General features: G+C 38.7%; 1 protein-coding gene across 1 annotated transcript in view; it reads left to right on the top strand.

Moving 5' to 3' along the window:
- MED24 (mediator complex subunit 24) overlaps window positions 1-10,628 on the top strand; it is a 359,234-nt gene extending 348,606 nt beyond the window's left edge. The window contains exon 20 of the mRNA XM_067142734.2: window positions 10,025-10,628. Within this exon, the coding sequence (XP_066998835.1) occupies window positions 10,025-10,189 (165 nt within the window). The 3' untranslated portion in view covers window positions 10,190-10,628. The remainder of the gene's footprint in view (window positions 1-10,024) is intronic.
- The last annotated feature ends 401 nt before the right edge of the window (window positions 10,629-11,029 follow it).

Genomic DNA, 11,029 nt, shown 5'->3' on the forward strand with positions numbered 1-11,029 from the left:
ACGGATTTAAATTTACTCGTTCAAGATTTTATTTTTAATAATTGTTTGAAGTGCTTTATATGGAAAATAGTTATACCACTGAAATCAGCAATCTTTTCTGAAGCTTGTAGTATAATTTGTTTTGAAACATTGTATGAAGTAACATCAGGAGCTTGAGAGATAACAACTTGCCTCGCGCTCCGAAATGATGTGTTCAGTTAGACATTTCTTCGCCAGTTGCTACATAACCTTGGCAACAGCGTAATTTCTCTGACCCGCCTAATTTGGTGGCCGCGACAATAGTGTTCATGCCAACTATAATAGAATAAAGCATGGCGTTTAGTAACGCCACATACCTCGACTATCTTTTCTAATCCGCCTCCCAACTCTCTTTAACACTATTTAAAGGGGATAAGAGCTTGATATAACATCAGGTAAAAGTATATTCCAGAGGGGTGTAAACAATATCTTAAGAATAAGTTGGTGTGAAGTGGTTACACTGCCATCTTGACCCACGACGATTTGGCTATGAACATGGACATTCTCATGGATTTCGATTTGGACAGCTGTTATTAGTAGTCTGTGTACCTGATCTTGTTACTCATTTGTTATATTTTCTTCTTCTTCTTCTTCTTCTTCTTGCTTTATGACCACGTAGGATCACTTTAGTCAATCCATTGTTTTAAGTCTCTTTGAAGGTATTGTTCGGGCTTCGTGGTCCACCCGGTACTTCTTCAGACGCTCCGATCTTCGTGTCCTTTCCTCAGTTATTCTTCTTCTTGCTTTATGATCACATAGGATCACTTTAGTCAATCCATTGTTTTAAGTCTCTTTGAAGGGATTGTTCGGGCTTCGTGGTCCTCCCGGTACTTCTTCAGACGCTCCGATCTTCGTGTCCTTTCCTCAGTTGAAGATGTGCATGTTGTGGGTTTGTTTTGCATAAGGGTAAAGCGCAGGTTTGTATTCTTGAGTTTTGTATTCAGTTTTTTCTTATTTGTGGTGTCTTCTGTTCTAAGGCCTATTTCCTTCAGATCGTCTCTTACTTCTCTGATCCATTTACATATATTTTATATTTTATTATGGAAGTTTGCATTTATTAATTAGTCTGTTGACAGTACAAGTGAAATGTGCTCAGTGTAATTGTATCTTCTACATTGGGAATGAATAAATAAATAAAATAAATAAACAAAATAACATAGGTCTGCATTTTTCACCTCAACAACTCACAGAGAAAGAAAACTGAACATTACATGGTGAGGTGAATGTTTGTAACACTCCTAGACTGAAAAGTACTTGGGAGTAACCTCAGGTCATACCCTAATGTTTAAACAACTTGCATCAGTACCAGAAGTACCAGAAGAAAGTCAGTACCCACTACAACATTGCTCGTAAGCTGACAAGCAAGATTTAGGGCACCAGTTTGAAAATATTAACGATCTATGCATCTCTGCCTCAGAATATGCAGCACCAGTCTGGAATGCCTCTGCAGACTCCAAGTTGACATTGCTGTAAACGATATGACCCAAATTGTAACTGCTTGCTTAAAGCGAACACCTGTCCATTTTCCGGCTCCATGGCCAAATGGGTAGTGTGCTGGCCTTTGGTTATAGGGGTCCCAAGTTCGATTCCCGGCAGGGTCAGGAATTTTAACCATCATTGGTTAATTTCGCTGGCACGGGGGCTGGATGTATGTGTCGTCTTCATCATCATTTCATCCTCATCATGAAATGCAGGTCACCTACGGGCATCAAATAAAAGACCTGCACCTGGCGAGCCAAACTTGTCCTCGGACACTCCCGGCACGGAAAGCCATACGCCATTCCATTTTCACCTGTCATGAGCTATATCCACTTATTGGTATAGTCCCACCACACATCCAGAGGGATGTAGCCACAGGTGCAGAGCAGACAAAGAAAGAGACAGATCCCCGTCATCCCCTATTTTGGTCGCCAGCCAGACGACTCGGGTCAAGGACCTAAACCCTGAAAGGGACCCAGGAAGAAAACTTCTTCGAAAGATGGACAGATGAGCTGGATGATCCTTTCGTGAAAGCAAAGAAGAATTGGTCTCCAGTGGAGAGCTCTGTTATCCAGTAAGGAAAATTTTGAATCACCTGATAGTGGGAGTATCAAGATGTAATTTAGATATAAGGAAATGGTTTGTCCTACCAGGTGATGCAGATACCTAGTGTGCATGTGGTGCTACTCAAGATCCAAGCTATCTGCTAGTATGCTCTCGCCTTGATGTTCCTTGCTCCATGGACGATTTGCTCCTAGAAAATGACAAGGCATTATCAGCCACTTGCTATTTGACACTTCCAGTTTCAAGCAGATATGGAAAAAAGAAAAAAATCGCTCATATTTGTCCAAATCCTTGGCTGAATGGTCATCTTACTGCCTTTCAGTTCGGAGGGACCAGAGTTCGAGTCCCAGCCGGGTCAAGATTTTAGTTTTGTTCAGTTAATTCTTCTAGGTTGGGGGCATGGTGGTGGTGGTGGTGGTGGTTATTAATATTGTTTTAAGAGGGAGTACAACTATTCAACCATTGGAAGGGATCCGACACTTCATTATCGGACAAAAGAAGACAAAAGGCCATGAAGGGTGTGAAAATGAAAGATTCCCTAGATCTCGAGTGCTCTAATACCATCGGAGTCGAAAGAGAACAAGAGTTGACCAAGGGAGGTTGGATATGATAGATGAAAGTGAGGAATCTGGCATAAGTGGAAGCAATACCAGGACTCATCTGAGGGCTCCGTGTTTGCCAACCCATGCTTCCAAGTTGAGAGCCCCTGGGACCCCTTTCAGTTGACTCCTACAACATGCAGGGGATACTGAGTGTGTTATTCTACCGCTCCCCTCCACGGGGGAAGAGGGGCATTGGGGTTTGGTGTATGTGTGTGTTTTAATTTACATCTTCATTTGCATCAATCAATCAATCAATCAATCAATCAATCACTATTGATCTGCATTTAGGGCAGTTGTCTAGATGGCAGATTCCCTATCTGTTGTTTTCCCAGCCTTTTCTTAAATGATTGCAAAGAAATTGGAAATTTATTGAACATCTCCCTTGGCAAGTTATTCCAATCCCTAACTCCCCTTCCTATAAATGAATATTTGCCCCAGTTTGTCCTCTTGAATTCCAACTTTATCTTCATATTGTGATCTTTCCTACTTTTAAAGACACCACTCAAACTTATTCGTCTACTGATGTCCTCCCACGGCATCTCTCCACTGACAGCTCAGAACATACCACTTAGTTCTCCCAGTTCTTCCCAGCCCAAACTTTGCAACATTTTTGTAACGCTACTCTTTCGTTGGAAATCGCCCAGAACAAATCAAGTAATCCTGGTGAGGGTACCATACACTGGAACCATACTCTAGATGGGGTCTCACCAGAGAAAAATATGCTCTCTCCTTTACATCCTTACTACAATCCCTAAATACCCCCATAACCATGTGCAGAAATCTGTACCCTTTATTTACAATCATATTTATGTGATTACCCCAATGAAAATCTTTCCTTACATTGATACCTAGGTATTTACAATGATCCCCATAGGGAACATTCACCTCATCAACGCAGTAATTAAAACTGAGAGGACTTTTCCTATTTGTGAAACTCACAACCTGACTTTTATCCCCATTTATCATCATACTATTGCCTGCTGTCCATCTCACAACATTATCGAGGTCATTTTGAAGTTGCTGACAATCTTGTAAATTTTTATTACTCTGTACAGAATAACATCATCTGCAAAAAGCCTTATCTCTGATTACACTTCTTTGCACATATCATTGATATATATAAGAAAACATAAAGGTCCAATAATACTGCCTTGAGGAATTCCCCTCTTAATTATTACAGGGACAGATAAAGCTGCACCTACTCTAATTCTCTGAGTTCTATTTTCTAGAAACAGAGTCACCCATTCAGTCACTCTTTTGTCAAGTCCAATTGCACTCATTTTTGCCAGTAGTCTCCCATGATCTACCCTATCAAATGCCTTAGACAGGTCAATCGCAATACAGTCCAATTCACCTCCTGATTCCAGGATATCTGCTATATCTTGCTGGAATCCTACAGGTTGGGCTTCAGTGAAATAACCTTTCCTAAACCAAAACTGCCTACTATCAAACCAGTCATTAATTTTGCAAACATGCCTTATATAATCAGAAAGAATGCTTTCCCAAAGCTTACATACAATGCATGTCAAACTGACTGGCCTGTAATTTTCAGCTTTATGTCTATCACCCTTTCCTTTATATACAGGGGCTACTGTAGCAACTCTCCATTCATTTGGTCAAGTACCTTCATGCAAACAATAATCAAACAAATACTTCAGATATGGTACTATATCCCAACCCATCGTCTTTAGTATATCCCCCAAATCCTTATCAATTCCAGCTGCTTTTCTAGTTTTCAACTTTTGTATCTTACTGTAAATGTCATTGCTGTCATAGGTAAACTTTAATACTTATTTAGTATTAGTCACCTCCTCTATCTGGACATTATCCTTGTAACCAACAATCGTTACATACTGCTGACTGAATACTTCTGCCTTTTGAAAATCCTCGCATGCACACTCCCCTTGTTCGTTAATGATTCTTGATTCTAAAATTTGTATGGCCGCCAATTATGCTTGCCATCACGTTATCCTTAGCTGACTTCTTTGCTAGATTCAATTTCCTAGTAAGTTCTTTCAATCTCTCCTTACTTCCACAGCCATTTCTAACCCTATTTCTTTGCAACCTTCTTAGTCTCTTTACTTCCCTGTTATAATATAGTGGATCTTTACCATTCCGTACCACCTTTAAAGGTACAAACCTATTTTCACATTCCTCAACAATTGCTTTAAACCCATCCCAGAGTCTGTTTACATTTTTATTTACCGTTTTCCACCAATCATAGTTACTTATTAAAAACTCCCTCATGCCTGTTTTATCAGCCATATGGTACTGCCTAATAGTCCTAATTTTAATATCTTCCTTTCTTTCACAATTATTTTTAATTACCACAAAAACATCTTCGTGATCACTAATACCATCTATTACTTCGGTTTCTCTATAGAGCTTGTCTGGTTTTACCAGCACCACATCCAGAATATTCTTCCCTCTAGTTGGTTCCATCACTTTCTGCATCAGGTGCCCTTCCCATATTAACTTGTTTGCCATTTGTTGGTCATGTTTCCTGTCATTCGCATTACCTTCCCAATTGACATTTGGTAAATTGAGATCACCCACTACAATCACGTTTCTTTCCTTATCATTTCCCACATAGCTGATTATCTTATCAAATAATTCTGACTCAGCATCTGCGCTACCCTTTTCTGGTCTGTACACTCCAAAGACATCAAGTTGCCTATTATCTTTAGAGATGATCCTTACCCCTAGAATTTTGTGTTCGTCATCTTTTACTTTTTCATAGCTTACAAATTCTTCTTTCACCAGAATGAATACTCCCCCTCCTACCATTCCTATCCTATCTCTACAATACACCCTCCAGTTCCGTGAGAAAATTTCTGCATCCATTATATCATTTCTCAGCCATGATTCAACTCCTATTACAATATCTGGCAAGTATAAATCTATTAAATTACTTCATTCTATTCCTTTCTTTACAATACTTCTACAATTGAGCACTAATAGTTTTATGTCATCTCTACTTCATTTCCAGTTTCCTGTTCCCTTAACACCACTCCCTAGGCCACCTGTTTCCCTGAATGTATCTCCCTATAACCCTTCTAAACAAATTTCCTAACTTATATGTACCACTGCGGTTTAAGTGAAGGCCATCTGAACGCCGATCCCTATCTCCTACCCACCCATTAGGATCTAGAAATCTCACTCCCATTTTCCCACATACCCACTCCATAGTCTCATTTAAATCCCCAATCACCCTCCAGTCAGTATTCGACTGATAACAATCTCCGCTTCCTTAATCTTCACCTGTGCTGCATTTACCAGGTCCCACACATCCCTAACTATGTTGGTACTTATACCTGCTTGTCTTACATTGTTAGTACCAACGTGAAACACTACCACCTTCTCCTTTCCCTCCTCGTTCTCTTCTACTTAGCTCAACATCTGCCTTTACCTAATTCCTGGATAACACTCTACCCTGGTACCCTTTCCTCTACACACTTTCCTGACATGTCTAACGATAGAATCCCCCATGACCAGAGCCTCAACCCTACCCACCTCATTTGATCCCCTCCCCTATTGGTCAGTCCTATCTTTTCTGACAGCTGCAGAAGCTACTTCCTCCTCCCTTTTCTCCATCCTATGACCCTGTTCCACCTGTCTTTTCCTATCCACTACTCCAGATTTCCCTTTCCTACCTCTTCCCTTTCTCTTACTTCCACAGTTCTCAGCAACAGTTCCCTGTTCCTCATCTTCCCTCGGTTGTTCTACCTGCAGTGACTCGTTCCGATTTCTCATAGACACCTGCCTTGAATTCTGATCCTTAATGGAGCCCTTAGCCTTCAATCTCCTTCCCCTTAAAACATTAGACCACCTGTCTTCTACAATTCCCCCCTTTCCTTCCCATCCCTCTATTGCACCTACTGTATCCTCTACATTGTTTGAGGGAGGCCTACTTTCCTTCCTGTCCTCTGAGACGATCCTAAGTATCGCCCTACAGACCTCAGAGACACACAAATTAGTGAATACATAGGCATCCAGTCATAAGAATGGACTAAATATGTACAAAATGCTTACTCCAGTTAATTGTGTAAAGGCTAGGAAGAACACACCTCTAGTCTTCATCACCTATTATGGCTTTATTTCTTCAGGTATTTCTTTTTCCAACTCTTCATCTTCAATTCAAGAAGACGTAACCAGGTCTGAAGGCCCTTCTTCACTTGCATCTTCTATGTTTTGGAAAATTTCTCCATCCTTGTTGCATTGAATTGGTTTAATATTTTCCATTCATCCGGAAGTAATTTCTGCTATATCCAAACAAGCTCATGATTATCTTTTCTACCTCGACAACAATCTTTGCTCTCAGATTAGTACTGGTACTATGTTTAGATTTATGTAAAATGGAAGATCTGCTGGTGAGGTAAGGAGTCGGCATCACTGTCATTTTCAGTGCAGCATTACCTGTACAATTCTTTGTTACAGTTTACTTTATTGAACTTTCGACGTTGTGTGCCATAAAGAGTTTTGAACACAATATACTTGTTTTAGAAGTTTTAATGTCTTCAGTGCCACACCCTAAAAATTCTCATTTTGCTGCAGTATTAATTTTGTAATTGCTCCCTGTTTTCTCTGGTATTGTAATCTGTTTGGAAAATGTTTTCCTGCCTTTTTCCAGCATTCTCAACAGAAGTCAGGAAAGTTTCCTGCTGCATTCATGAATTCTTTGTCCTAAAATATCCCTTATATTCTCTCTTTTATTTATGTACAATCTCTGACTAGCTGCTGAAAAATGGCAAGTGCAAAATGGACGAGGTGTTTGAAGACAAAATAAGGGACTTCTTCACTTGCATCTTCTATATTTTGGAAAATTTCTCCACCCACTTTGCATTGAATTGATTTAATATTTTCCATACATTCGGAAATTAGTGATAATGATTTGAATGATCCTTTGTGTGATGTCCTTGTTGGTATTCCTAGTGTAAAATATATTATGCTGGAAATAAAGGTGATAGTAGGAAATGTAGAACATACATTCGTGTGGAAAAAATGTAACTGGAAATACTGCACAATCTAATATAATTCCATTTACAGGATATTCTGGTATAAGGGTTGGATTATTACCAGAGGAGAGTTCAATTAACTGTTTCAAACTATTTCTAACAGGTGATATTGAAAGTCTGTAAGTGATTGAAACCAGTTCTTATGATAAAACATGTATTGAAAACCTTGTAAATAAATCTCTGCGTGCAAGGCACAGTTTTGGAAAGGAACCAGCTCTTGTAAAATTTAGCAGCTTATTGTGTTAGTTTTGTTGTTTGGGAATAATTCAAAAGCCAGATATGAAAATGTATTGCTCACAAGACAGTATTCTCAAATCACTTATAAAATGAAAATGAAAGTGTCAAAAGACCTATTATAAGAAAATAAATAGGCTAAATACATTTTAGAATAAATTTTAAAAACCATTGAAGATTTTATGAATGTGTTAGCATAATTTCACCTTAATAACTGACACTAATTCATTACTTTCTACAAATACATAATTTTCTCTAAAAAAAAAGCTTCACCTTTCTGGCACAAGAACTCTGTGAGAACCTGCCACTGAAGGCATTAAAGTTCTTTCTAGCTACTTTAATTTTCATGGATTTAAATCAGTTGGGTGACTTGACAATTAGGAAACCGATGAAAAGACTTGTTTTTCCTAGGATTAAAATTACAACTGAACACACAACATGGAGACATATTACAACTATCACAAATTTAATTAAGAGCTGCAGTAATCTCATTGCAAGTTGCTGCTTGATGCTGAACTAGTGAATGGTAGACATTACGTCACTACTTTCAAGAGACGGCTATTTATCTCCTAAATGCGTGATCAGCTTCTTATGCGGAAAACACAGTTGTGTTTCTTTATACAAGGCCTCTGTTTTCAGCTTTGTTTCATTTTACACCATACTGCTCCTAGGGAAGAAAGAGAGATTCAAGTCCTGGTTTGCGTTGATTTATCAAAAACGTGTTCACATTGATGAAGCTGGTGAAAGTGTTCATCACTTGAGCATTTGTTGAATTATCTAAAATAGATTAAGGAACTCTTAAGACATTAAAATGCTAACACGTGGGAAGTGTGCAAATAGATGGACTGAATCGACTTTCATGGTTTTTTTTCCTTCTGTCTAGTGATTTTGTAAGATATAAAATGAATTTGTCTGATTTAACTAAAATGTTAGTAAGTTCCTTTTTTTCCCTATCTTTTTAAGATACCACCAGAAAGTTATTTCTGCCACCTGACTTAGCCTTTCCAGGTTATTTCCAAAGTCTTATATGATTTCCTTTTGGAATCTACAGTATTATTTACACCAAGCGAGTGGCTTTGAAGTTTGGGTCACAAAGCTGTCAGCTTGCATTCAAAAGATAGTGGGTTCGAACCCCATTATCGGTAGCTCTAAAGATTGTTTTCCTTGGTTTCCCATTTTCACTCCAGGCAAATGCTGGTTGGTTCTATTTCTTTCCCCTCCATCAGTTCTGTTTGGAATCATTGTTTATATGTCTTCATTTTAGATTTGCTGACTACTTACTAACCCCATGGCACTACAGCTCTGAAGGACCTTGGCCTACCAAGGGACCGCTGCTCAGCCCGAAGGCCTGCAGATTACGAGGTGTCATGTGGTCAGCACGATGAATCCTCTCAGCCATTATTCTTGGCTTTTTAGACCGGGGCCGCTATCTCACTCAGCTCTCCAATTCTAATCACGTAGGCTGAGTCAACCTCGAACCAGCCCTCAGATCCAAGTAAAAATCCCTGACCTGGCCGGAAATTGAACCCGGGGCCTCTGGGTAAGGGGCAGGCACGCTACCCTTACACCACGGAACCAGCTATTTGCTGACTACTCTGACTGTATTTTATCACCAAAATGTCCAGGTTTTTTATATCATTACATATTCCCTTGACATTTTTATGACAGGATACCTGTAGCTCTCCATTCCTTTTCATTATCCTTGACTTGCTTATTCCTTGGAACGTTTTGCTGATCATGTAATTCTGTTATTTCCTCTTGCTGAAGCTTTTCTACCCTTATCCATATGCAGACTGACTTCACATTTATGTCATAAGCCTATTTTTTTAATGTTTTATTCATTTACAATTTGCTTTACATCACACTGACAATAGGAATATTTAATATGTACTTCACTGCAGATCAGGTAGTGTGCTGTATCATCAAATGATCCTTGAAATACCCATGTCGATACAAGTCTTTATACTTTCATTAATTCTTTCAAGAATTCTTTACTTTCTGCCCATATGCTATTTCATTCTTTTCCTCCTTGTCTTGTTGTACATGCCTACTTGTTTATTTATTTTTTCATCATTTTTAACTATTTTCTTCTCTCTTTCTTTTTTTTTTCAGGTACCGTGCCTTCTACGTGCTCTGCCAGATCTTTTCAGTACAGATTTACTTTTAAGGTTATATGATTTGAACACATCTGCTGGCAGAAAGAATACTGCGAGGGATTTATGCATGCTTCGAAACATGAACCTTAAACATAATTCGAAGGACAGTTTTGGTATCTGAAGAAATGTGTTGTGTGCTATTAGATCATAAATACGTTTTTATGGTATTAGTGAAGAAAGTGAAACAACCTGAGACTTCAGATAAACCTTATAGTGGAAATATTTTGAATAAAGTTCACAGAATAAACTTATTAAAGCAAATGTATATCATTTTCTACAACTTATTGATTTTTTATGTCGTAGATGTCCTTATGTTTCCACTGTGACAAAATATTTTTTGCCAAAATATTCTGTTTACATTTTAAAAGTGAATATTTGTTTTCGTTGCTACTTCTGTACCTGTTGAAATAAAATATTCATCATTCTGATCTCATTATCATACTAGCCTGCTTGGTGGCCATTATCAGTAAGGCATTATGTCTTTATGATCTGACACCATGGTTAGCTAGTTCAAGTCCCGCTGGTGGAAAAAATAAATAAAAAATGTTTCACCTTCAGAATGTGGTATACTATTTCTAACTACTAGATTGCATGCTGAAAGCCTGGATTCTATTACATATCTTTCTGCTGTTTTCATATGGAGTGAAGGTATATGAAATTAAATGAAATGGAATGGCTTTTAATGCTGGGAGTGTCCGAGGACATGTTCAGCTCGCCAGGTGCAGGCCTTTTGATTTGACTCCCGTAGGGGACCTACGCATCATGATGAGGATGAAATGATGATGAAGATGACACTGACAGCAGAATTAACCAATGATGGTTAAAATTCCTGATGTTATGGTGGCAACTGGCAACAGTCGTGTTTTTGTACCTCTGACATATTACTTTCTTTTTTTAGTCTTTCTTGTGTATAGAACTGTGCTTTCGTATCTACAACCATCCCTCAAGCAAGTGAAGTGTC

Source organism: Anabrus simplex, chromosome 3, assembly GCF_040414725.1.
Source record: "Anabrus simplex isolate iqAnaSimp1 chromosome 3, ASM4041472v1, whole genome shotgun sequence".
NCBI classification, from domain to species: Eukaryota; Metazoa; Arthropoda; class Insecta; order Orthoptera; family Tettigoniidae; genus Anabrus; species Anabrus simplex.